Source organism: Callorhinus ursinus, unplaced genomic scaffold, assembly GCF_003265705.2.
Source record: "Callorhinus ursinus isolate GAN/ISIS: 27379988/994484 unplaced genomic scaffold, GSC_fseal_2.0 scaffold24, whole genome shotgun sequence".
In the NCBI taxonomy this organism is placed as follows: domain Eukaryota; kingdom Metazoa; phylum Chordata; class Mammalia; order Carnivora; family Otariidae; genus Callorhinus; species Callorhinus ursinus.
Window position 1 is genome coordinate 6692986 of NW_027397086.1, and position 27522 is coordinate 6720507.

The following is a 27522-nucleotide window of genomic DNA, read 5'->3' on the forward strand; positions in this document are numbered from 1 at the left end:
AGAAAGAAAGAAAGAAAGAAAGAAAGAAAGAAAGAAAGAAAGAAAGAAAGAAAGAAAGAAAGAAAGAAAGAAAGAAAGAAAAGGAAGGAGGGAGGGAGGGAGGGAGGGAGGGAGGGAAGGAAGGAAGGAAGGAAGGAAGGAAGGAAGGAAGGAAGGAAGGAAGGAAAAAAGCCTGTTTGGATTCTTTAAGGAAGGTATTTTCCCTCAAGACACTCATTCATGCCTCTTCAGCAAGCCTCAACTCCGGCTTAAGGATTTCAGTAAACATCCCAATCTCGGAAGCACACTGAGATTTGTTTATGAGGTCCTCATTCCCCAGCCATGCCATCCAGGTTGTGCTCATCAACCCTTCCAGCCAGGTGGACAATATCCACTGAACAATTGTGCATCCTCCGAATCCCCAGTGCTTATCCCTGAGCCTGCCCTGAGCAGGAGCTCAGGGTGAAGTTTGTGAAATTGAAAGATTGAATTATCTGATTGCCTTCAGGGGAATAGTGAGAGTTAGGGCCGAGGGGGTATGGAGAGGAACCCCACTGGCTCTCGTGGGGCAGGAACCCTTATGCATGTCTGGACCCTGGGCAGGAAAGCTTTGGATACAGCAGTGCCTGAAAGCCTCCATCCTGTGTCTTGCTGATGAGGGAATTGTCTTGGAATGGGCAATCAGGAGAGAGAGCAGAGTACATTCCCCTCTGTAGGGCCAACTCAGGACTAATCTCATCAGTGTGGTTCAGGGTGAGCAGGACGACAGCCTTGGTAAACTGCACCGCAGGGCTCCTTGGAAGTTTATCAGCCCCCTCCGGTTTGTTATACTCACTGGTGGTAAATGCCGAGGGGTCTCTGGCTGCCCCTCTGATCTTGATTGGATCTTGTGAGTCTGGATTACAGGGTTTTCAGTCTGACTTTCCAAGCTGCCTTGAATCCTTACAAGTCCGCTCTTGAAGATGCTCAGATCGATGGGACTCTAGGAGGGGGTATTTGGAAATGACTGGCCATGGATGAGACTGGGAAGGCCAGTGGGGGCCTGGAATGTCAACCCTGGGAGTGTGGCTTGATCCTCAGAACAAGAGGAGGAGCCATGGGACAGTGATAGGTAATGGAATGAAATGATCTGATTTTCATTTTAGAAAATTCCCTCTAGCAGCTAAGTTGAGGATCGGAGGGTGGGAAGAGACAAGAAGCAGAAAGATCAGTGTGGAGGCTGCCACACACATCTAGACAAAAACTAGAGCAAGAAGTATTTTCAGACCTTGCTCTATAATAGGAATGGTAAAATGTAGCATATATAACACCACCCTGACTTTTTACTCTCATGGCAGACATTACTAATCTCTCAGTGTTCTCCCTTACACTGGGCCTGGGCGGGCGGCTTCCATAGACAGTACCAATCAATCCGAGTAGGCACACTGGATGAAAGAAATTTGCCCTCTGGGCTCTGTTATATAAGGCAAGGAAAAGTCATCATTTTGAGAATATGCTTACATTTGCTGACAAATGCCACTTTGGGTCTGCCACAACTTAGGTTCTGGGAGTAGGACCAAGATGATGCCCTAAGTCAGTCTTTGAGGTCCCTGACTGAAATTGTGCCTCGCCCTGCTGTATGCCCTCCATACTCCCACTTAGACCTTTTTCACATCCACTATCTCATTTCAACCTCACAACATTCCTGGAAGTTCAAGGTTGTCATCCCCATTTTACGGATGAGGAAACTGAGGTAAGAAACTTCCAGGAGAGCCCTCAAGTTCCATGGGTGGTAGGTGGCAGAGCTGGAATTCACACCGAGGGCTGTCTGGCTCCAAAAGCCCTGGCTCCTTCCGCAAGAAGCTTGTCCGGCTGCAGCAGCTGTTTGCGTCTGTCAGGGCCCGATGCCAAAAAGCCAGAACAGGTTGGGACAACAATGACTTTGGCATCTTGGCAACATCTTGGCAGCAACGACTTTGCTTGTCAATAAAATCCTTGGCTTAAAAAGACCTGGGAAACTTGACTTTCGGATCACCCCTATGTAATCCGCTCTGCGCTGAGCTTGGAGAAGGGAAGCTCTGGCCCCTGGGTGGGGGTGGAGGGGATCGCCAAGGGGGGCTGCACAGATGGTGAGGGGCGGAGGCCTCTGGCTGTGGAAGAGAATAAAGTTTCTGTCCTTGCACAGTTGGAATGAGGGCCCTGGAGCCAAGCAGCCAGGGCCAGGGCGGGGCCAGCCAACCTTTGGCACGTGAAATGCCACCCAGTGCTCATGGCAGATAATTCTCGTTAATAATTCATCCTCCCTGGCAGGCACGCATCCTGAAAGCCCTGTCTGTTCCTGCCTCATGGGGTCCCTGCTGGAATGTGGGGGGTCGAGGGGCTGGCCCCAGATGTGGGCAGAGTTCAGACTGGGCTGGGTAGGCGGGGCAGCGTCTGGGCACTGCCTGGGGGCAGAGGGAGCCTTTGTGCTCTGTGCCCTAGGAACCCCACCCCCAGCTGCAGCCGCCCCATAGGGGAGAAATGGCTGACACGCCAGGCCGAGGCCTGCTCTCTCCCCTCCCTCTCCTGCGGCAGCCCGGGCAGAGGATGCTAATCTGGGTGCAACCTGGCATCGGACAGATCCACCCCATTGTGCTCAAGGTGCTCTGTCTGAGCGGCGGGAGGGGGAGGAGCAGAGGGCCTCAACCCTGAACGCACAGCACAATCCGCTGGGGAGCTTTTAAACCACTGAATCTGAGTCCTCCACCAGAGACTATGGCATGTTGGCACGTGGGGTACCTGGGCATTGCCCTTTAACACTCCCCAGTGGCACGTTGGCACGTGGGGTACCTGGGCATTGCCCTCTAACACTCCCCAGTGGCACGTTGGCACGTGGGGTACCTGGGCATTGCCCTCTAACACTCCCCAGTGGCACGTTGGCACGTGGGGTACCTAGGCATTGCCCTCTAACACTCCCCAGTGGCTCTGGAACGAGCTGAGATTTGTACGCATTTTGAGAGGGTGACTCCGCAAAGCTCAGCCACCACCAGCTGTGTGACCTTGAACACATGAGGCGGCGGTGGGCGGCTCAGTTTCCTCATTTGTGAAACATGGACAGCGATAGTACTTATCACGTGGGGTAACTGGAAAGATCCAAGGACATGCTAGAAAGACGGAGCACCACCGCCCCGGCACAGAGCACACACTCAGACGGTTAGTGCCCAGGGACAGTTAGTTATTTTTATTTCTTCCTTTCCATACCAGCCAAGGGGGGGATTTTAGGGCTTGAAACCAGGGAAGAAAGTTGAAAGGGCAGAGAGAGAGGTCCCCTTTGAGGACGACATCATTAGGGTGACCAGGGGAGGCTCTGCTTCGACGTGGAGGTGGGTTGGGAGGTCCTGGTCCCTCCATGGCTCTGGGAGAAGCCCACACTCCTTAGCAAGGCACGTGGAGCCCCTCTGGGATCTCCGCTGGTGGAGCACCAAGCGCACCAAGTGGGTGTTGTTGTGTGGGACTCCCCGCCTCCCAGCAAGCTCTCAAGGGCAGCTCGGTGCCCCTGAGGCCAGCACACAGGTGTCAGTCATGGTGGAGAGCCCGCAGTGCAGGACATGGGGAGCTGGCTGTCCCTTGGAGCAGGGCATTAACTGGTCACTCGGGCAATGGTGGCTGCCACTTCCTGAAGCCCACGTGTATTGGGCATCACGCTTAGGGCTTACAGAATTGCACTAGCCTTACCGCTGCTCCCCGTGGCACAGGGTGCTGTCAACCACGTTGGTAAGGGTCAGAGATCAGTCAGTCCAGCCCCCTCAGCCCACTGACCTCTACAGCCTCTGGCCTCTGTTGGTCACCGCGCTGCCTTGAACGCTGAATCGGGACCCAGAGCCAAGTGCCTGTCGCGTCCGGCACCAGGCTGCCACAGCTTTCTTTGCCGTTTAAGTGACTGGCTGCAGAGCAAAGCAGTGTTTAGGCAGTATTTTCCCCCGAAGATGGGTTTTCTCGTTTTTTTTAAAGATTTTATTTATTTGTCAGAGAGAGAGAGAGAGAGAGCTTGAGCACAGGCAGGGGGAGCAGCAGGCCGAGGGAGATGCAGGCTCCCTGTGATGCGGGGCTGGATCCCAGGACCCTGGGATCATGACCTGAGCCGAAGGCAGACGCTTCACCGACTGAGCCACCCAGGCGCCCCAGGCTTCCCCGTTTTCATCCAACTGCAGGGTGGAGGGAGTCACTGGGAATATCCTGTCTGCTTTCCAGCCTTAATGATCTGGGACTGCAGTCCAGAGATTTCTGTGTGGAACCTGACTTAACGCTGCACAAATTAATGAAAGAAGTGTGGCCCATCCAGTGGTCACATATTTGGAGCCAAGGGTGGCTTGCTCAGCAGACCCTGTATGAACTTGCCCAAAGTTCCGACACAGATTGCCTGGTCATTTGCAGCCATTTGTTGGGGGGGGGGGGTGCTCCTGGGTGCTGGTGACATGGTGGAGAACAGCTCTGCTTTCATGGGGCTCTGATCCCAGTGAGGGGAGACAAAACCCAGGCAAGTACACGAATTAAGTGCCCACCAGTGAAGAGACAAAAGAGCATGTTGTTGCAGGTTCTTGTCTCACGGAGTCCAAGAGTCAATCTCGGGGACAGAAGGGCAAAGTGAAGTGAAAGTTTATTAAGGGAAGGTGAGAACAGAAAGGAAAGAAAAGGAGCTCTCTAGAGTGAGAGGGGTCCCGAATGGGTTGCCACTGAGGGCTTTTATGGTCAGTCTTTTATAGAAAACTGACCAGGGACCTTGGTAAATATCTTGTCCATAACATTTAAGACAAGGGGATTTGTAAATTTTATGAAACTATCTCCTCTTATTTAGAACAAACAAAATGGATTTGTTATGTTCCCTTCTTTCTGGTTAATATCTCGTCTATAACATTTCTCTATCTGGGATTTCTGTGACCCTGGTCACGTGCCCCCCTACCTGTGTCTCCCTACCTAGCCTCGCCTGTCCCTTACTCAGTGTGACTGGGGCCAGCTTCAGACCCAGCCTTGAGGGATCGCTTCCCTGGGCAGGTGACATTTCAGCTGAGATGCGAATGGCCAGAGGGAGGCAGCCATGCACAGGTGCAGGTACCAGGGTAGCAGCCAGATGGAACGGCTGATGGAGAGGTCGGAGAAGATGGGGCAGGGCTAGGGCTGGCCAAGGGCCTGAGTGGAGAGGCCGCGACGCAGATTACCCAAAGCCCAGCCATGTTTGGTCTGCTTGCATCAGCCCCAGCAGGGTCTGCATGGTGAGAGGGACAGGGCCCATCAGCCCCTGCTAGCACTGTGCTTCTGGCTGTCTGTCCTGGGGGAAGCGGGACCCTTGTTCTTGCCAGGGGCAAGAACAGGGCCCAGCTCTGCCAAGGCTGGGGAGGGAAGGCCTAGCTGAATGTGTGTGCGTTTGTGTTTGGGGAAGTTGGTCTAAATCCATGTCACCGTCGGTGGCTTGAGAGCTCTTTAGAGGTACTTAAGCCACCAGGTGGAAGGCCCTTGAATCACATGGAGAAGCTATTCTCTCTAGTCCCATCCCTCTGATTATATCAAGGTCAATGTCCACTTGGTGTTGGTTTGTCCTTTATACCCCCTGACATTTGCTAATCTGGCTTTTTACACGAAGAACAACTGGGCCAGGGATCACAGGCACAGTAACCACCAGAAAGCAATAGTGCTGCTTGTTTTCAGTGTCCCATCCCAGCCACCTCGCATGGTGGTCACTGACTTTTTTTTTTACTATTGTAATATTCCTCCTTTAAAAAATTGTTTTTGTTTTTGCTAACAGCTTATTAAGCTTCCCTTTGAAATAAAATTATTTTAGTAAAAAAAATGAAATCATCTGAAAGAGAAATAGTAAACCATACTGAAGATGGTCAAGGGGAACGGCAAAAGTCATGAAGAAGGTCTGTACAGGAGTGACAAGTTTGGGAAATGTGGGACTAAGATGCTCAAGGCCCACCTCCTCGGTTCCACAACACTCCTTTTCCCAGGAAATTCAATGTTTGTGTTATGATAAGGAAGCAGACCACAGCACTTATTCAAGACTTCCAAATGGAAATTTGATCATGTATTTATTTAGGTATATGCCACCTTGTTGCAAAAAAAAGTATTGTGGCAACTTACAAACATAGATAAAATACAATCGAGTAAAAATAAACAGATCTGGGTAAAGGTTAAGGCAGAAAGCTAGAATGAAGTCAGAGTCCAGTTGGTGACTCAGTACAATTGTTAAAAGTAATCTCAAATTTGACTTTGAGGTTCCCAGCAGCCAAAGCAAAAGAGAAAACACGACTGTCACAAGATTTCTAATAACAGTGAGTTTGGGGCTTTGGTATAGACACAGACCTGGTTCAAATCTTGACTCCTACTACTTGCTAGATTCAGGACCCTGAGCAGGTTGCTTAACTTCCCTGAACTTGAGGTTCATCACCTGTCAGGGGGGAAAGCAATGCCAACCTTGGGGGTTCCTGGGTGCATCCGTGAGAATGTGTGTCCAGGTGCCTTCTAGCTCTAGGAGGGTGCTGCTTGGGTCCTCAGCTGCCCTTAGTCTTCCCTAAGCTGTGGGTCTTCAGCCGTAAAAGGGAGTTGACATCTGTCCCCTCTGTCAGTCCCTACCCTGCCCAAGCATGCAGCATGGAAGAGGCTGAGCCAGATCCCAACAGGCCTCCCTAACTCCTACCCAGGCTCCCTGACAACCATCTGGTGCTGTGTTCTCCTGTCACCAGAGTGGTTTCCAGTGCTGTCAAGGAGAATATGACGCTTTGGAACACAGAGGCTTTCAGAACACTCAAATGATTCCCAGGAAAACCCCAACCTCACTTTTTGGGCTGCCCCCAAGGCAGAGGCCCCCTTCTCTCCTCCGCAGACAGAGCAAATTAAATGTCAAGGCCTAGAAATCTCTAGGGGGAATCCAAGGCAGCAGCCAAAGCCCCTTCATGTGTTCAGAACGCCAGAGACAGCTTCCTTTGCCTTCACATCCAAGGTCAGTAAGAAATGCTGGTCCTCCCCAGTCCAGGTCCTTTCTTATTCGAAGTACCTGTGGCCAAATGCAATAAAAGTCCATGACAAAAACCCATCCCTGCCTCCCATCAGCAATAGAATCAATTCCAATTGTCTTCTTTTCTCTGTTAATTTATACTTGACTTTGTTCCAAATGTGATTGGAGGCAGTCTTTGGCTTGGCATTCAAGGCTCTTTACAGACTGACCCCAACTTCCTTCTTGAGTGTCCTTTCTGGATGCAGTTTGTGGCCTGGTCACACTTCTGGAGCTGCCCCTGGAATGCCATGCAGTTGGCAAACAGCATGAACTGACTAGCACTGAAACCCCGATCTGCCACAGACTAAGCCACTGTGTGACCTTGGGTAAGTCCCTTCACCTCAGTTTCTTCATCTATAAAATGGGCACATTCCAAGTACAGACCTTCCCTGTTGTGACGAAGCAAGAATATGCACCAGGTATGCTTGGCCCACTTGATGCTCAGTCAGTGGTGATGCTTAGATGACCTGATTTTGAGACCTGGCTCCCCACTTAACTGCTTTCATGACGAGTGACCCATGTCTGGGCTCCAGTTCGACTATCTGTAAAGTGAGGAAAATAACTCTATCTACCACAAAACCCCACACACTAAGGCCTGAAAACAGAAGGGGCTTAGTGAAAGTTTGGAGGCTGCAGCCAGCATCATCCCCCCCCCAAAAAACAGTCTTGCTTGTCCTTCCATTTTCCCAAATCCCATCCTTTCTAACTTTCCTTTTTCTCAGACTACTGAGCAAGAGGAGTCTGAACACTTCTCGCATGGTTAGGCTGTGATATCATGAAAGACACAGTCTTGTAAAACCCACACCCAGGGCCAAGGGAAATGCAGCCCCCTGAAGAGACTGTTCGGTGGAGCCCGCCGATGGTTGGGTGGGGGAGGCTGGATGTGTCCACCACTATGAGTCAGGCCTTGCTTGGCTGGCTATCCTCATTCCCCTCTATTTCAGGGGTGAGTTACAGCTTAAACAAAACATCACCTGACCATGCCCGAAAGAGACGTCTTCTGCACGAAATGCTTTTCCTTACACTCTTGGGTGTGCATACAGATATGCAGGAGTTGGCATGCGGACAGATGAGGGGAGCAGGGTCAGGGGGTGGTGTAGCGATCAGCAGTAAATACTCTCAAAGGTGTTGGGATGGACTGCGTCCTTGGGAGTCTACGGCCTTCCTAGGCAGAGCTGCCTCTGAGCTGGAAAAATAAAGGCAATAGACAAAGCCCTTCTGGAAGATCAGCAGTGTCCTGTTCCCCAGCAGCATGGCCCCAAACGACTCTCTAAACCTCTCTGGGCCTCTTTCTCCTTTGGTGAAACAGGGAGTTAGACTGGTGAACTGCCTAGCTCTAAAAATACTACCCAAAGCAGATGAGGGGAAGGCTTTAAGGTCTATGTCCTATGGGCTGCCTGGGTCTGAGGCTCAGGGGGGGGTCACCAGCAGCACCAGGAGAGACGGCCCACCTGTGCATCCTCAGCCCCAAGGCCCGGGCTCAGGGCGGTCCTGGCACCAATAACTCTGAAGCCTGGAAGAGCCTGGTCCACACCCCCCCTTCTCCTTCCTTCCCAGCTTCCACCCTCTAGCACCTCCCTGCAACCATAAGGTCCAATGCCTCCCCTGGACCCAACCGCTCAGATCTCAACCTCCCCCAGCACCCCCCCCCCCAACAAAATAAACCACGAAAAACCTGCTGGGTCATTCCACCAAATGACCGGGTCAGGACTGACAAGAAAGCGGGGATCTGTTTCATCCTGGCACCACCCCAGCCCTGTCCAGGGTCTTGCTCACAGCAGACCTGAAGGTATCCCTGAGTACATCTAAGCTGTGGGTTCAAAGGTCCAGAGAGAAAGGACAACATGGACCCCAGGCCCCAGGGCTCTGGGAGGGGCTGAGGACAGGTCCCATGGCCTGGGTATGTAGCCAAAGCCGGCACTTCTGGGCGGAGAGGGGGCCTCGGGGCCTGGCCCAGCTCCCCACCCTGGTAGAGTCGGGTCTGGCAGGCAGCTGCCGGCGGCCTTCTCAGCTGCTGCCGCAGAAACAAATGACAGCACTGAGGAGGAATAAGAGAAAATAAACATGAATACAGAGGGAGGGGAACTTGGAACAGGGGCTGGTATTTTTCCTCGGGTGCGGTTTCTGCTCAGTGGCTGGGTGACCATGGAGGTTTGGAATGTGGTTGGACAGAGGGTGAGGTGGGGTGGGGGGGTGGCCAAAGGCAAGGAGCAGGAACATTAGCCAGGGGCCTGAAGCCCAGGGCCACCAACAGTTCAGCCAGAACGGGGGCCGGGGGTGTTTACGCAGTGCGCCACACTAGTGCGGAGGTTCCCGAGGCCTCTGCTTTTGAATGGCCCTGGGGGGAAGGGAGACAGAGTTGAGAGAAGAGAATCTAGAGGAGTAGGGAGAGGCCTGGAGGTGAAGGTGAGCACGGTCAGGTCTCCTCATCTGTAAAACAGAGCTGTTGTGACGGCATGGCCTGCCTGATCCAAACTGAGGCTGTTCAGGCAAGGGACAAGGTCTCTCTGGGCCTCAGTGTCCTCATCTGTTAAATGGGCTTAATTATCCCTACCTCCAGGGGTGCTACTGGGAGGACTGAATGGGTTTGTGCATGTGAAGCTCTTGGCATAGTGCTCTGCAAGTGGAAGGGATTATTAATCCACCGGGTGCCAAGGAAGCTTTATCCTGGCTGCGCCACGTGCCTAGCACCTGCCCCGGGCCTGGACCCCCATAAATATGTGCTGACAGAGCCCCTGCAGGAGTTGCTGTGGGGGAGCGACGCCCACGGCCACTCCTCTCCTGTGAGCACCGGTCCGGGCTCAGACCACGAAGTGGAGGGTGTAGGTGAGCTGGTGGCCGTTGTCCCAGGCGTACAGCACGCGCTCCTTGGGGTTGTAGTCAATCTGGGTGGTGAAGGCGTGCTCGTTGAGGAAGGGCAGCTGCGGCCGGGCGTCGGTGCCCGTGTGCGTGTCGAAGGCGTAGGCCACCTGGCCCTCCTTCTGGTTGTACGTGTCCACGGCGTACAGGATGCCACACACCAAGAAGCAGTTCCCGTAGGAGTTCCGCCGTAGCCGTGTCCTCCACGTGGTCTCCCGGTGCGTGGACAGGTCACCGGGGTCCAGGCGGCTCAGCACGATCACCTCGGGCTGGGCCTCGTCCTGGTCATCCGCGGCGGGGTAGATGACCCACAGGCCGCTCTCGTCCACGGCGAAGTCGATGTCCGAGTGGCCGCGCCACTTCCAGGGCGTCGTGTCCTCATAGACCACGTCGGGCAGCAGTGCCCAGGAGGCCACGAAGCGCTGCCGCAGGTCGTACTTGATGATGTTCTTGGTGAAGGCGCGGTTGTAGTAGAAGGCGCCCTGGTACACCACGTGGCCCGTGCCGATCCAGTTGTAGGGCAGCTTGTACATGTTACTCCAGCGGCCTGTGTGTGCAGGGCAGATGTTTACACCAGGGACGGGGGGCCGGCCAGGCCACCCAGGGCTCCCGAGTGGCCCAGCAAGCAGGGGGATACCGAGTAGGCTATGGGCTCGGAGCTGGGCCAATCATCTTACCCCACGACCACCGCGAAGCAGGTACTGTTAGCATCCCCCTTGTCAAGGAGGAAACAGGGTCAGAGGGTTCAAGGTCACCCAGTTATGGACTGGCACAGCCAGGATTTAGACAGCCCCAGGGCTTTGTCTCAGGGCCTTTGTCCAGGCTGTTTCTTTTGTCTGGACTGCCATTCCCCGTCCTATCTGCCTGGGGAATGCCTCCTTATCTTTCAGAGCCCTCCACCAATACTACCTCCTCCAGGAAGCCTTCCACCACCTCCCCGGGCCTGAGTGAGGGCCTCCCCTCTGGCCTCCCATCACCCGTGTCTTGGCACTTTTCAATGGCTTCCTCCACACCAGCCTGTGAGCCACCTGAGGCAGGCATCAGGTCAATTTTGGATCTGGCAGAGGAAGGACTTTGGCTGTTCCAGGCCATATCCGGTGACTCCACGGCTCTCAGGATAAATCCAAACTTCGATGTGGCTCCTGAAGTCGGCCTGAGCCTACTCTCTCCTTATGCTTCCCCCACCTCCCTTCTAGGCCATTCTGCTTCTCATTGCCTGGCCTTGGCACGCACTGGGCCTTCTGCTTGGAACACCCGGCCCTTTCCCTTGTCTATGGCTTCTTCCTATCTTCCTCCAAAGCTCAGCTAAACATCACCTCCTCCTCTGGGAGGTCTTCTCTGATGTCCAGGCTTGGGTTCCACAGTCCCTTGAGCTCTCCCTCAAACACTATACTGAAGTTATTTCCTTAGGTCTTTGCCTCTCACTTCAGACAGTGCATTTCTGGAGGGCGGGTGAGGCCTAAATGACCCCTCCCCCATCACGCCCCAGATCTGATAACCAAAATTCTGCCCTTCCCTGCCCAGACTTGCAGCTCCTCAAAGGCCTGGGGCTCTGCTCACCTGTAAAACAGAGTAATGACCTCCCCCCCATAGCATTACAAAACTACCATGAGCTGACGCACATGGCGTGATTAGCACTTAGTAAGTACTCAAGAGAAAACCCTAAGTGTTGTTCCCCTTGACAGTAAGTTACGCTCCTGAGGGCAGGACCTTGTCCATCTTGTTTGTTGCTGCATTCCTGCTCCTGGCTCCATGCCAGCACACAGGGGGTGCCCTCAGATGCCCCTCACTGGGGTGGCTGATCATGTGGAGCTAGACCAGGCTGGGACATTCCGGACCACGGGAAAGCACAGGCACAAGAGGGCCCAGTCTCCATGGGAGACCCTCCTCAGGCCGCCCACCCCCTGCCCTCTTTCCAACTCCCAGCTCTCCAACCTTGCTTGAAGTTTTCCAGATTGCGGAACTCCACCAAGCTGTTCCCATAGTAGTAGTTGGTGACATAGATCCTGTCATCTTTGGCAGCAGGGTCCTTCATCCAGGCTCCCTCATGGCGCCCGTAGCTGTGGTGCCTCACAGGGGGGTCCACGGCCCGCAGGGTGCCCTCACAGCTCGTCTCTCTGCCTGTGGGGAGTGAGGGGTGCAGCATTCGGTCCTCAGTCCCACAGGCCCCGGAGCCAGAGCCACAGTCCAGGAACATTATCTGGGTCTTACTTAACCCCCTCCTGATATTTTGTTTACAGCCTTTTTTTTTTTTTTAAGATTTTTTTTTATTTGAGAGAGAGAGTGAAGTGGGGAGAGGAGGGCAGAGGCAGAGGGAGGAGCAGACTCCCCACGAGCAGGGAGCCCAATGTGGGGCTCGAATCCAGGACCCCAGGACCATGACCTGAGCCGAAGGCAGACACTTAACTGACCGAGCCACCCAGGTGCCCCATATTTGCAGCCTTTTTTCCCCTTTCCTTATGATCAAAGCAATGTCTGATCAATGTAGAAAACAGAACATTCAGCAAAGGAGAATGAGGAAAATAAAAATAATGAAAAATGTCAATATCCAAAGAAAATTTTAAATATGTTGTATTTCCTTCCTTTTTTTTCTTTGTATATAGTCATGTAGACATACTTTTAAAAACCGTGGTTCTTCTGGATTTACAGTTTTATGTATCCTGTTTTTTCCCTCCACTGAGCAATTTCTCACATCATTAAATGGTTTTTAATGATGTGATTTCAAGGCTCTACCAGGCCACCAGACAGCTGTGCCCCAGTCCCCTCGGTGTGAGATCTTCAGATTATTTCCAGTTTTCTGATGTTGGAAATGGGCTGAGGGTGAGGGGCAGGTAAGCTGCGGCTGCTGTGCACATTGCTGACGGACCCTTGAGGAAAGATTCCTGGAAGTGGAATGCACTCGGACCCAAGTGGGGAATGGATTTAAGAAGACCTTGTCATCACAGGTAGCCAAGATGCCCTCCAGAAAGATGGGCTCGATGATTTAATGGGAAAGATTTCTACCAACAGACAAAAGCCAAATGTACAAATGTGGACAGAAAAAAGTAAAGAAGTGGGAACAGTTGCTGGATTTGATGATGGGATTCTAGGTGACATGTTAGGAAGGATTTGTTGAAAATACTACCTGTATGACTACCAGTGTCCTCAAGCTGTCTACAAAGGATCAGACAGTAAAGATTTTAGGCTTTCCAGAGCACATGTCTGTCCCGTATTCTTTTTTTCACAACCCTTTAAAAATGTAAAAACTGTTCTTAGCTCAAGGGCCATAGAGAACCAGGCTGCAGGCTGGATCTGGCCCATGGGCTGTACCCTGCTGACCCCTGTGAGGCTTACTCACCTTGGCTCGGGACATCTGGGTGTGAAGGTGGCTCAGTGGGCTGGGGCCGGGTGGTGGGAGTCGGGGTGGGGGTGGTGACAGGGTCAGAACTGAGAGTGCCAGAGGCCAGGTCCGCTCCCGCTGAGGCCCTGGGCCCAGCCTCATCATGTTCTGCTGAGTTGGGCTCCGGTGACCTGCCCTCCACCCTGGGCGGCCGCTGTTCTAGCCAGGAAGTGCTCTTGAGGGCGTTGTCTGCGGAGAGAGAGGACCCTGTGCTCACGTCTCATGCGGCTGCCCACGGTCCTCCCCAGGCCCACCTGGCTCCCAGTTCTGGGGCCATGGCGGAGAGAAGCGGGGAGCCCCTGAGGAGTGAAAGGCCTCCACAAGTGGGTGGTGGGGAGGCTTTGTGGTCAGCAGACCGGCTGCAAGCCCCCCAGCTGAGTGACCTCAGCCAAGTCCCCTGCCTCGGTGGGCCTCAGCTTCCCCTTCTATGAAACAAGAGTCATAAGGTCCACTGTGTTAAGCTGTTGTGTTGATTAGAGGAAGATGTATACACATCATTTGCCCAGGTCCCGGCATGCATGAGGTGCCGAACATGAGACCCCTTCCCTCCTAAGTGTCAAACACTTTGTCCCAATTCTTTCCCGTCCCAATTCCAACTCTAGGAGGGAGGAAACCTCGCTCCCATTTTACAGACTTTTTTCTGCTGGTCCTCTCCTCTGGAACCCAGCCAACAGCTCCTCTCACCCAGCATTTGCCGCTTTAAGCAGGGAGGGGCAGGGGCAGCCAGCCTCCCGTCACCTCTGGACCCCAGGTCTCTGTCTCTCTGCCCCCTCACTCAGCTCCTATCTCTGATCTCGAGGCTTTCTGGGCAGCCCCCCGCCCCTCATCTCGCTGGCAAAGCCTTTGCTGATGGGATGACTTTTTCAGCTCCCATGGGACGTGTCTGGGGCCATCTCTGGGTCATCCCTGACCCACACACTTGTCTGGGCTGGGCTGGATGGGGTCTGGGTAGGAAAAACAGGAAGATTCAATGCCACACAGCAGGGGACAGAGCTGGGGAGGGGTCTCAGGCAGGCTCTGTAGCCCACTGAGCTGGGTTCCTGTCCCACCAACTTGCTGTGAAACCTGGAGCCAGTCTCTTCACCTCTCTGAGCTTGTTTCCTCACCTGGATCAAGTCCAACAGGGTGTGTGAGAACCCACAGAGAACTGTGATGCCAGGGACAAAGGAAAGGGGACAGTGTGGCCCCCAGGGGCTAAGGCCCCTTGACGCCAGGACAATTACCTGACTTCTCTCATTTTCTCTCCCTGCCAGGCTTCCTCTTTGCATAGGGTTTAGCCAGGCCTGTTGTGGGGCAGCCCCTGGGGTCTCTTGGGAATGGGGCACACCCTTTGGGGGGGTGGCCTTGGCAGCTGGCCAGGGCCAGGGCCTGGTTCCCACGGGCCTCGCTGGCAGAGCCAGCTGCTTGCAGCTGTCCTTGGGCAGTGCCCCGCCAGGGGTCAGAGGCGCTGTACTGTGGCCAGGAGGAGCTAGCAGGCCTCAGAGCCAGCAGCTACCCCCGGGGGGTCTGGGAAGAGGCCCCCTGAGCCTTGAGAGGCCAAGAATTTAGGGGGGGGGGCTCTTGAATTCCACCTCCTGGCCCGTTGGACATGGGGTGGGCAGAGGGCCTCACTGAAGGAGGTGGTCAGCAGGACCCAGGGTCAGGGAGCAGGCTTGGGACACCTCTCTGGGACATGAGAGGAGAGCAGGCGTCTGGGGAGGGCCTCAGAGGAAGAATCAGGAGCCACACCAGTGGGAACGGCCTAGAAATTTGGGTACTCCAGGGACTTTTGTCTCTTGTGGGGTTTTTTTTGGTTAATTACTTGGTTGCCCTTCAGTGTTATCCCCCATGGATTGCAGGAAAAATACAGGACTCTGTGGGCTCTTCCTTGGAAAAATAAGAAGTGGGAGGCCATCCATTCCAAGGAAATAAGAGGTGCTCTGAAGGCCCCATAACACTTCCCAGAACCCTGGCCTGGCTCCAGCCCCTGGGGGGATTCCCACCCCACCTGTGGCCGCTGCCTGGTTATGGGTATGTTTTTTCCCACCGGACTGTGAAGTCTACGTTAGGCAGAGTCTCTGGGAGATGTGGCATGTACATAGTGGACCTTCAGCAAATCTTTGAATGAAGAAGGAAAAGTCCAGTGAGGGCGGAGGTAGCTGAAAATGCTGGAGAGGAACCGAGTGGCCCTTTGTGTTGATTCAATCATTTCATCCCCAACAACCCCACGAGGGGTACTATCTCATTGTGTGGATGAGCAAAGGGCACCAACAGGTAACCAGTACAGCTGAAATCTGGGGCAGTTTGACTGTAGAGAAGACAACGGATCCCCGCAGGCGATCCTTGCTTGGGATGCAGCCACCCAGCAGCAAGCCCCCACTCCCCTGGGGTCCGGTCCTCCACCAACTCACCGGCCACGGCCTCGGTCACCTCCTTCCCGCCCGCCTTGTAGTAGGTGATGCCTCGGATTATGGCCTGCTGCTGGGCCAGGGTCCGGGGCTTGGCTGTGGGTTGGGGGAATTTGCCCTTGCCGCCCTCCTTCCTCAGCTTCTCCACCTTCAGCAGCTTCTCCTTAGGAGGTTTTGTGAGGCCCCTGTCTGCAAAGGTCTTCTGAACATTGCCGTATTTGTTGTCTTTGCCTCTCCCTCCAGCTGTGTCCTGAGAGAGAAGGGAAATCTCAGACTTAGGGGCGGGGGAAAGGGTGTTGCGGGAGGTCATGGAGGCTCAGCTTCGGGGGGTGGGGGGTGGGGGTGGGGAGGCTGGAAATGGTCACGTTGCTCTAGGCCCTAGGTCTCAGGTGCTCGTGAACTCACAGCTTTCCTCCCATAGTGGCTACATCCATGACTGGGGTGGCCTCAGTTTCCCCACTCAGCTCTCCGGCTCCCCTGCAGGCTTGAAGCCCAACCAGATAGGCTAAATTCCTGTTCCATTTACAAACTACGGCATACTCACCCCCAGGGGGTAGATTATAATGGTTAATTCCCTAAGGAGATAGCTGCTCAGGAGGTCAGCTTCCCATCCCTGTCTCTCTCTCTCTCTCTCTCTCTCTCTCTCGCTCATGGGTCTTTTTTTGTGGGCAGGGGCGAGGTTTTCAGGCTCTGGGGCAGGGTGTTCAATCCATCTCCGTGTGCCTGGAACTTTCCCAGTTTCAGCACTGAAAGTCCCGCGTCCCGGGAAACCCTTCAGTCTCAGGCCAACTTGGACGGTTGGCCACTGAGGCCATTGCCCTTAGCGCATGCAGTTTTTCTTTCTTTCTTTCTTTCTTTTTTTTTAAAGATTTTATTTATTTATTTGACAGAGAGAGAGAGAGAGAGACATCAAGAGAAGGAACACAGGCAGGAGGAGTGGGAGAGGGAGAAGCAGGCTTCCCACGGAGCAGGGAGCCTGATGTGGGGCTCCATCCCAGGACCGTGGGATCATGACCTGAGCCAAAGGCAGATGCTTAATGACTGAGCCACCCAGGCGCTCCTCACATGCAGTTTCTAACTTTCTGTAGATTTTATTCTCACTTCCTCTTAAAGGCCTCTGATGCTGGCTTGGCACAAGAACAAAGGCCCCGTGACATCACCCACTGTCAAGCAGAATCTCCAGGAGATACAGCAAGTGCAGTCTCTAGACCTGCCGTGCTGTGGCCCAAACAGCATTCATTTGCGCCTGTGGACTTGACACGGGAATGAGCAGGAAGCCTGCCCTGGGCCAAACGCACCAGGCTTCCTCCACGCTTTATCAGCAACGAGGCGGTCCCGGCCACAGACACAGATGGGCACAATGTCAGCACGGGGGGCCAGGAGGTGGAGAGGAAGAGCCTGGGCTTGTCAGTCACGCAGATGCAGCTTCCAGTCCCGGTGCGGCCCCCCTCTCCCCACGGGGCGTCACTCTATGCCTCCTCGTCTGCCCAACGAGCAATGATTTTCCCTCCCTTGTAGGTGGCTGTGGGACTAACTGAGATCATGTCTGTGAGCAAGTCAGCTTTAAACTTTAGAAATCAGATGTAGAGGCTGTCAGGATCCCCCACTCCAAACCGCAAGGCTGCTGTGGGGAATGGAGCGGCTGTTTCCTACACGAGGATGACTGGCCTAAGGGGCACAAATTACACTGAAATCCAGGCTGTACTCCTATTTGCCAAGCCACACTCCCTAGGGTGTATCTATCATAGGAAGGAGCCTCTGGAAAATTTGCCCACCTACGGGGAGCTTCTCTGCATTTGCCCAGAGGGACTGCCTTTCCGGCAATTTGTCGAGAAGAAGGCCTTTTACAAATGTGCATAAAGGTGTATTACAGATCTTGGGTGGCTCTGCCTGGTGTCCCTGCTCACTCTGTGCTGAGCTTGAACACGGAATGTCTGGGTGTTATGCTGTAGGAATTCTCCACCCCAGACTGGGTTGATGAAATGGTGTTAATCTGCAGGGTCCCCAAGGCATTGCCCACCTGCCCCTGAGCAGGCATGACCCAGCCAGGGGCCCAACCATACTAGGGGAGGCTCGAAGTTGTTTCGGTGCAGCCAACCTGGTTCCCCAGGGCCAGACAGGGAGGGTCATGCCTCAGTTTTGTCTCTGCTAGTTTGGGAATGGGAATGAGAACACCACCACATGCCTTCCTCAGCAAACAGAGCCCTCAGCTGGATCCCCACATCTGCTCCCAGCTTACCTCTGTCAGTGGTGCTCGCTGCACGGCAGGCCCCCGCCCCCCACCCTGCAAGGGACTCTCCAGCTGTGCTAGCCCTCAGCCCTGTCCTATGACCCCAAACCCCCATCCAGCTGGCCCTCGGGACTGAGGTCGTGGCAGACTGTGTTCCCAAATCCACCCACCTTCTGGCCCGATCACCAGGGCCATGGCCTCACCTGAGCCTTGCTGGCAGGGCCGGGTGCTGGGGCAGCGGCCGAGACTGGGGCTGCATCCTTCTGCAGCAGCTGGAGGCCCAGGCTGGAGAGCTCCTTCTTGATGCCCATCATGATGGCCGAGTGATTCTCATAGCGCTTCAGCTGCTCACTCAGGTGGCGCATGCTCTCCTTCACTACCTCGTTCTCCCGGCTCAGGTTCAGCTTGACGCTCTGTGGGGGCAGGACTCCAAGGTCTTTCTAGCCTCCTCTGACAGCCACCCCGCCCACCTCCCTGGAGGGGGACAGCCCAGCTTCGGCTGTCAGGCTTCACGGCCCAGGCTCCTGAGGGGGGCCCAAGGGGGCAGGTGCTGGGTGGTGGCACCTTTATCCACGGGTGGATAAAGCATGCTGCCAAGAGACCACATAATGATTAATGATTACTAAAAAATGAATGAGTGATGTTGTTCCTTTGGGCAGAGGGAGTCAGTTCCTCCCGAGTGAGGCTGTTTTCTCTACCTCCACCCAGAGTTAGCAATAAGCATTTTTTTTTTTTTTTTAGAGTTATCACTTAGTGAACAGAAGCAAAGCACAGATAATGCAAAACAGAAGATAATTAAAAAATCATTTCTTTGTGGCTGCGGAAATCATTTCTGATTTGTTCCAGCCACTGCAGACATACTCTCCAGATTGTCTGGCTCTTGGTTACATGAAGTGAGTTAACATTTTCCTAAGATTACAGGAGGAAGGGTCAAAGGGGTATAACTGCAGAGCTAGCAACAGGAGAGCCCGGCATCTACTAGGTGCACAGAGAACACTGGTGCACAGTAGAAGTCCAACAACTGATAACCTTACTCCCATGCTGACAAGGGCCTTACACCTAGGAGATACACACCAAACACTTCTTGGATAATTAAAGCCACTGTGACCCCCACTTCGGGGAGAGTAAGGGGTTAATCTCCCACCCTGGCGCACAGGATGCCCAGGTGCCCCCTCCCTCCGGAAAGGAAGCTGGGAAAGGAAGCCCCCACACCCCGCTCCTGGCAGCTGCATGTCCCCAGGCTCCCAGCAGCCCAGCAGGGGCCGGATGCAGGAAACGGGAGGAGGCCGGGCCCGTGCCAGCAGAGATGCGTGCCAGCAAACCTTGAACCCGCAGCCTGGACCCCCACGATTGCCCAACTCTGTCGCTGCCCTCAGGGGGCAGTCCTGGCCACCTGCCTAGCCCTCTAGCACATCTGCACTGACCAGAAGATGCTCGGCCCCTCAGCCTCCACTGCAAGTGGGGCCTGGGCCAGCCATGCTGTCTTAAGCCCTGCCCCAGTGAGCTTGGCCAGTCCTGGACTTTTATGTGGCATTTTATGTGACCAGTGGCCTTGGAGTTGTGCCATGTATGAGGTCCCGGTCTTGGTGAACTGAGGGCCACTGCAAGTTCCTGCCAGCCCCCTCCACATCCCTTTCAGACAATCAGCTGGTGCCTCAGTTTCTCCACCCAGCCTCTCAGCCTCCTGTAGGCCCATGAGCCCCAGTCAGACCCCTTTTCCAAAGTCCAGACCCAGAGGCCTGCCTCTCCCTCTCCCAGCTCCCTGCTGGACTCCAGCTTTCCGCAGCCACCAGGGTAAGGCAGAATGGCCCAGGCCCCTTCCGACACGGCCCCTGGGCCCCAGTGTTGACCCAGCCTGGCTCCGGGGCAGAGCTCTGCTCTTACCTCTTCCAGCGTGTTCATCTGGGAGGCCACCTTGTGGACATAGGCGTGCACTTTCATCAGGTCCATGCTGTACAAGGTGCCCTCCAGGAGATCCACCATGGACTGGAGCTGCCCGGGAAAGGGTAAGGGGTCAGGGCAAGGGCAGAGCTCAGGATCAGGCACAAAGGCTGCAAAAAGAGCCCCACCACTTGCAATGGCCTACGTGGGCCCTCGGCACCCACTAGACCCAGCTTGCTAGTACTCATCGTGGGAAAAGCCGCAGATTCCATCTTTTGAGCACGTACGACACGGCAGGCCCTGTGTGAGGGGCTGTAATGAGCTGTTTCACTTTGTCCTCGTGACAACCCCACGAGGTGTATAGTGGACACTAGAGGAGATCAGTCTGCATGCCCTGGGATTCCTCTTTCTTGTTTCTTGTGCCCATACCTGGTTTCCATGTGCCTTTATTTTTATTTATTTTTTTAAAGATTTTGCCTATTCCTTTGACAGAGACAGAGAGGAGAGAGAGAGAACACAAGCAGGGGGAGCGGCAGGCAGAGGGAGAAGCAAGCTCCCTGCTGAGCAGAGATCCCGATGCAGGACTTGATCCCAGGACCCTGGGATCGTGACCTGAGCCGAAGGCACAGGCTTAACCCGACTGAGCCACCCAGGTGCCCCATGTGGCTCCTTCTTAACAGCCTGCATCTGTGACTCTCTTCAAAGAGACGCTGTGTCCCCAAACTGCCTGGGAGAGTATGTCCTCCTGGGGCAGTCCTTCGGCAATGCCTGACAGGTGCAGGCATCCAAGGGCCCAGCTCCCTAGCCCCAGTGGGGACAACTGAGCTGTCATTCACACTCCACATCCCCTGGGGCTGACGCTGATGCTTGGCCTGAGATCACATCCTATTGGGCTTCCTTCTCCTCCCACCTCCACTTCTTTCATTTTGGTACCAGCTTCTCTTGGGAACATTTTTTTTTAATTTTTAAAAATTTATTTATTTGACAGAGAGACACACAGCAAGAGAGGGAACACAAGCAGGGGGAGTGGGAGAGGGAGAAGCAGGCTTCCTGCCAAGCAGGGAGCCCGACGCAGGGCTCGATTCTTGAGAACATTTTCATAATAAATCACTGCAACACTAATCACTTGCCTCAGAGTCTGCACCTGGGGACCCAAACAAAAACAAGGTCGGGACAACTATTTTTTTAAAGTAATCTCTATGCCTAACGTGGGGTTCGAACTCACAATCCCAAGATCAAGAGTCACGTGCTCTTACCCACTGAGCCAGCCAGGCGCCCTGACAAGGTCTGGACCACTTTTATCTTCATCTCACACACAGAATGGGAAAGTGCAGCTTAGGTGAAGTGACTTGTCCAAAGCCACCCGGTTGTTAGGTGGTGGGGCCGGCAGCAGAACCCAGATTGGTATAAACCAAAACTTCTTTCCTATCATGCTTTACCATTCCTTCTTGTGTTCAGATGGGGAAACTGAGGCCAAGAGATGGGGAGGAGCTTGCACAACAAACAGGTCAGTGGCAGATGCTGGGTCGTCCTGGCCCAGCCCTCGGCTCCTCCTTGCAGCTGCCCCTCCCCTTCCTCTCTCCCCCGTGCGTCCTCAGGATATGATCTTCCCTCCGGAGAGCCAAGATGCCAGTGAGGGTCAGGGAAGCCGCAGCACAAGGGCTGGCTGGGAAATCAGCTTCCCCCGGCTTCTTGAGAAGGGCAGTTCCTCCAGCCCACCCTCTCACATGGCCCCACTCTGAGCCCTGCAGCATTTCTCAGGGTTTGAGCAGGCCAGCGCTCCTGTCTGGCCCTGGTCAGCTATTTCCAAAACAGTTTGACTCCCACTCTCCCAGGGGTGTTCGAGCTGTTTTAAGCCAGAGAGCCTTTCTTGGAGTAGACATTAATCTCTAAAATGGAAAAAGGGAGCGGAAAAGTCTTAGGGAAGCAGGGATTGGACCTTGAGTCTTGTCTGCTCCTCTGGAACCTTGCTCAGACTCTGAAGACTTGCTCAATACCCCTTGGGCTCTGGGGAGCACAGTGTGAGAACCATGCACATACCCTTATGTGCTTCGGCTTCCTTCTCTGAGGCCATAGCAGTGTGTGGACAGGGCTCAGCACAGAGCAGGTACACAGCAAGGGGTCCATGAATGTCAGCAGTAATGATACTATTCCACGGGGCTAAAGGGGATCCTCCCAGCTTCACTCTGCTGCCTTCGTGGCCACCAAAACTGGCTTTCCAAAGCACAGGTTTGACCCTGGGTCTCTCTCCCTTGCTAGATAACTTTCATGGCTCCCCACTGCTCTTGTGTGGCTTTGCACCTCCTAAGCCTGGCATTCGAGCCCCCCATGGTCTGCCCCTGCATCCTCCTTGAGCTCAGCAAATGTTTCCTCTGGGCCAGGCACTAAGGACAGTGAGGAGTAAGACAGACACAAGCCTTCATGGTCCTTCACAGGCTGTGAAAGAACAGAGAGTGACAGAGAGGTGCCCAGAGCATTAATGACAGAGCGCTGACCTTGTCAAGGAGCAGATGCGGATTAGTAAAGTATGCCAGGAAGGAGTTTTGTTGGAGCTGAGCTCTGCAGGAAGAACACAAATTAGGCGGAGATGGCAGGAGAAGGGCATTCCAGGCCAAGAGAAGCTTGTGCAAAGAGCTGGAGGTGAGAAGAGATATGGCGTGTTTGGGCCATGCTACTCAAAGTGCGGTCCGCAGACCAGCACCGGTCCAAGCTACTTGTTACTCATCTGTGATAAAATAATCGCAAAAAGTGAGAGTAGACTTTTATAAACTTTCAGAACCCTTTGACAGAGAAAATTTTAAAAAGATTTTTATTTATTTATTTGAGAGAGTGAGAGAGAGAGAGCACAAGCAGGGGGAAGGGGGAGAAGGAGAAGCAGACTCCCCACTGAGCAGGGAGCCCTATTTGGTGCTCTATCCCAGGACCCCGGGACCATGACCTGAGCTGAAGGCAGACGCTTAACCGATTGAGCCACACCGGTGCCCGACAGAGAAATTTTTATCTGTTGACTCTAACAGCAAAACCCTGGACTTGTATTTTGCATGTCTGCTTTTGTTTCATTTTTCTAATAATTCATTTTTATGGCATTTTCCAGAAGTACTGGTTCTTGTTTTTTAAAAATTAGTCTTGGGGCGCCTGGGTGGCTCAGTCATTGGGCGTCTGCCTTCAGCTCAGATCGTGATCCTAGGGTCCTGGGATCGAGCCCCATGTCGGGCTCCCTGCTCCGCGGGAAGCCTGCTTCTCCCTCTCCTGCTCCCCCTGCTTGTGTTCCTTCTCTTGCTGTGTCTCTCTCTGTCAAATAAATAAATAAAATCTTTAAAAAAATAAATAAATAAAAATTAGTCTTTCACCACAGATAGGTTGAGAAGCCCTGTGTTAGAGGAATTGACAGGGGGCTAGTGGGGCTGGAGCAGAGGGAGGGCAGGGAGCTCTCCTGGGCTACATCCACTCCACTTGCTCTCACCCATAATGCCCTCCTTTCTTCTCTGCCCTCCCTACCCATCCCTCAAAGCCCAGCTGTAATATTACCTCCTCTGGGTTCCCATGGTCCCTGAGACATCCGTTGGCCCAGTACTAATGACCAACCGTTGGAGTCAGGAGCTGTGTCCCCAAGTGACCGGGGATTCCTCAACGGTGGGGCCATGTCTAGTTCATGTCCAGAAGGAAAAGGAGTAAAGAGATGAAAAGCATGTACCTGCCACCGACCTCCCCGAAAACGGGGATCTAGAATCCTCTCCCTCCTACTCAGAGTCATGCAACTAAGACCAAATCACAGCTGGAGTTCTTAGCTTGAGGGAAAGGGCTGGGGTAGAGACAAGGGGAGGGTATAGCATGGGTGTACCCTGCTCCCCCTCCTCCATGGGCTTCCCTTAATCTCCTCTCCTGGGGGGCTGCCCCCCCCCCCAGAGCCTCCTGCTGAGGGAGGAGGAGCCACATGAAATGGGAGGGGCCTGAGCCCTGTCTCATACTGCTTCTGCCCCCTTCTCCTCTTGGGGTTCTCTGAGTACCTCTCAGATACCTACCCCTGCAGTATCTTCTCTTCCTCCTACACCACCGCCTGCTGAGTCAATCCCTCCACTAAGGCTGAATGAAAACCACCATGGCTGCGGTGCATTGAAAAGACCTAAGGGGACAATGGGCCCCAGGCTGAGAGCTGCCTAGGGACCTCTTCCAGGGGCAAGGGAACATAGCAGAGAATTCCTGAGTGCAAATCTTTTTTTTTTTTTTTTTAAGATTTTATTTATTTATTTGACAGGGAGAGACACAGTGAGAGAGGGAACACAAGCAGGGGGAGCGGGAGAGGGAGAAGCAGGCTTCCTGTGGAGCAAGGAGCCCAATGCAAGGGCTCGATCCCAGGACCCCGAGATCATGACCTGAGCCAAAGGCAGACACTTAAGGACTGAGCCACCCAGGCACCCCTTCCTGAGTGCAAATCTTAGTGCTGCCAGTTTCTTGCTGTGAGATCTTAGGCAAGTCACCATCTCTCTCTGGGCCTCAGATTCCTCCACAAGTAAAGCTGGGACCCTAAGTTCCCTTGCCAAAGGATTGTGGCAAGGATTAAATGAGCCAGAAAGTATGAAAAGCTTTTGTGTATCCTCCTGTAAAGTATGCTTACAATTTAGTTATTGCGAGGTGGACTTTGAGCAGAAGTTGGATTTGTTCCTATAACTGAAGACTGACCTATAACCTCAGTGCGTGGAGTTTGCAGGGCCCTAGCGAGGCCCCACAGAGACAGTGAGGTCCAGGGACTGACAAGTTAAGAGGCAACTTGGCCTAAAATTCAGCCCTATGCCAACTTTGAGAGCTTTGGTATGCATTTAGTTGTTACAAAACTAAAGCTGAAGTTAAATTTAAAGAAGACATTTTTAGGGGCACCTGGGTGGCTCAGTCAGTTAAGTGTCTGTCTTCAGCTCAGGTCTTGATCTGGGGATCCTGGGATTGGGCCCCGTGTTGTCAGGCTCCCTGCTCAGTTGGCTGTTCCTCAGGACGTTAAACATACAATTGGGGGCCTGCCTGGCTCAGTCAGTAGAGTGTACAACTCTTGATCTTGGAGTTGGGAGTTCGAGTCCCACACTGGGTGCAGAGATTACTCTAAAAACATTTCAGGCCACCTGGCTGGCTCAACGTGTAGAGGATCCGACTTCTGATCTCAGGGTTGGGAGTTCAAGCCCCACGTTGGGTGTGGAGGCTACTGAAAAATTTCAAAAAAAAAGTCTTAGGGGTGCCTGGTGGCTCAGTTGGTTAAGTGTCTGCTTTTGGCTCGGGTCATGATCCCGGGGTCCTGGGATCGAGCTCCGCATTGGGCTCCCTACTCAGTGAGAAGTCTGCTTCTCCTTCTCCCACTGCAACCCCCTCCCCCAACTTGGGCTCTCCCTCTCTCAAATAAAGAAAATCTTAAAAAAAAAAAAAGAAAGAAAACATTTTTAGCCAAATGTTGAAGACAGTTTTTCACGGGTCTCTTGCTTTTCTGCATGTCTTGCACGCAGAGGCATTGACTGTCTTTGTTCTAGGACATATTTTGTATAGGCAACAACCCTGGAACACAGAGAGAGTGTTTCCCTCCAGAGTAGGGAAGGCATGCTCAGTGCCTATTGTAAAAAATTTGGATTCTCTAAGCTTGGGGCTCCACTCCTGAAAATACCCTAGTGTGTGTGCGGGTGCTATGTGGTCTTCACTGCGTCACCCCATGGGAACTGGAGCTGGGAGAATCAGTTCAAGAAAATGTAGATACTCTGGCTGCTGTGAGTAATAAAGTCCTTTGTCTCTGACTCAGGAGGCTTGTGTCTTCTGCCAGCATCCATGAAATTGGCTGCCAACTTGTTAGCTTACAAGTAGGGTAACATCTCAGTCACTTTCACAGTGCTTGATACCAAAAAAGGCAAAACAGATGTTCAGATGTTTGGAAGAAATTATAAGAGAAAAGGATACTCTCAAAAGACACCAAAATTATCTAGTCCATTACAGAAAGAAAGGAGAATAAAGGTGGTTTAGAATACAGGCGTTGGATATAGCAGGACGTGATTCAAATCCCAGCCCCACCAAACAGTGAGTTGGGCGTGTTGTGAATGGCACAAAGGTGCCAGTCTTGCTGTGGGGACCGTGATGTAGGCTGCACATGCCTATTCAAGCATGGGTCCTGGGGGTAGACCCTGGCATGGGGCTGTGCTCCCCAGAGGTGGTGCTTCTTTCTTATCTGCTTATGGTGGTGGCTGGGGGGAAGGTAAGCATAAAATACATATAAAAGTATGGTATAGACCTGCGGCTACATGCCATTAGGTGAGAGTTTGGAACAGTTACCTAACTTCTCCAAACCTGTTTTCTTGCCTATAAAATGAGAACAGTGATCCCATATTTCACAGAATTGTTTATGAACTTAGAGGAAAAAGGGGCACCTGGGTGGCTCAGTCGTTAAGCGCCTGCCTTCGTCTCAGGTCATGATCCCAGGGTCCGGGGGTCGAGCCTGGCATTGGGCTCCCTGCTCCGTGGGGAAGCCTGCTTCTCCCTCTCCCACTCCCCCTGCTTGTGTTCCCTCTCTGTGTCTCTCTCTGTCAAATAAATAAATAAAATCTTTAAAAAAAAAAGAATTTAGGGGCGCCTGGGTGGCTCAGTCGCTAAGCGTCTGCCTTCGGCTCAGGTGATGATCCCAGGGTCCTGGGATCGAGCCCCGCATCGGGCTCCCTGCTCTGCAGGAAGCCTGCTTCTCCCTCTTCTACTCCCCCTGCTTGTGTTCCCTCTCTCACTGTGTCTCTCTCTGTCAAATAAATAAATAAAATCTTTAAAAAAAATAAAAATAAAAAAGAATTTAGAGGAAAAAAATGTGTGAAAAGAGCTTAGCACAACATCTGGCACGCAGGTGGTGCTTGAATATGGGACATGTTCTTATTACATTAAAAACAATAAAATGCTACAAAATTTAAAATGTACAAAACTATATGCAGGTGCTGACAGATGAACAGGTTTGCGTAAGATACAGAACACTGATAAAACGTTGTATCTGTGTTTGCTTATTTTCTGTCTCCCGTACTCTACGGAAGGCACGGACTTTGTCGGGTTCCCTCCAATATCCCCCAACCTAGTGCCTACCTGGCTGGTGGTAGGTGCTCTCTGAACATAAACAAGCCTGCATTTCGCAGATACGCTAGAGCACAGTGTAACTAGCCAAAGAATGCTGCCTCCACCACTTAGTGGCGAATGGTCTTGAGCAAGAGTGGCTTCCCCTCAGGGAGCCTCTGTTTCCCCACCTGTGAAATGGGATAACAACAGCACCTCCCCAGAGTGTGGGTTTTCCACTGGAAGGACAGCCTGGCACCAGCCCCTGCTAGAATCCCGTCCACGAGGTGCTCCCTTCCTCCCCTCCCCCCAGAAAGCCTACCTTGAGGAGCTCAGGTGCCTGCTTCTTGAGCTTTTCCATCTTCCACTCATTCTCACAGGGGTTGAGCGAGGAGGGTGGCGCTGTGCAGGAGCAGCGGCAGTCGGTCCCCGAGCTCACCGTCTCCACAGTGTAGTAGTCCTCCACCCGGGCCTGCCCGCTGCGCACTCGGCTGCAAGCGTCCTTGCTCAGTGGCCGCATGATGCACTTGCAGCGGCAGTCGGAGCCCTCCGAGGTCATCCGCACCTGGTCCATGTCACCAAACACCTGCAAGAGGGGCTAAGATGAGCCGAAGGCCAGGGCTGGGGGGAGGAGAGGAGAGGGGGAGCCAGAGGGGACAGGTAGCAGAATCCAGTGCCCCTGGCCTTTGTGGGACGGCTACAGGTAGCTGAGGAGGTAGCAGCCCTTTGGAGGAAATAGAGTACAGTA

General features: G+C 53.4%; 1 protein-coding gene across 4 annotated transcripts in view; it reads right to left on the reverse strand.

The window, feature by feature from the left end:
- Positions 1 to 6011: 6011 nt before the first annotated feature.
- The window catches only part of OLFML2A (olfactomedin like 2A), a 142124-nt gene continuing 120613 nt past the window's right edge, over positions 6012 to 27522 (reverse strand). For all 4 annotated transcript variants that reach the window (XM_073905751.1, XM_025888592.2, XM_073905749.1 and 1 more), the window contains 7 exons: positions 27097 to 27360; positions 19728 to 19835; positions 18047 to 18256; positions 15617 to 15863; positions 13185 to 13415; positions 11783 to 11968; positions 6012 to 10394 (listed from right to left, as the gene is read on the reverse strand). In XM_073905751.1, coding sequence (XP_073761852.1) covers positions 9790 to 10394; positions 11783 to 11968; positions 13185 to 13415; positions 15617 to 15863; positions 18047 to 18256; positions 19728 to 19835; positions 27097 to 27348 — 1839 coding nt within the window. In that variant the 5' untranslated portion in view covers positions 27349 to 27360 and the 3' untranslated portion in view covers positions 6012 to 9789. The remainder of the gene's footprint in view (positions 10395 to 11782; positions 11969 to 13184; positions 13416 to 15616; positions 15864 to 18046; positions 18257 to 19727; positions 19836 to 27096; positions 27361 to 27522) is intronic.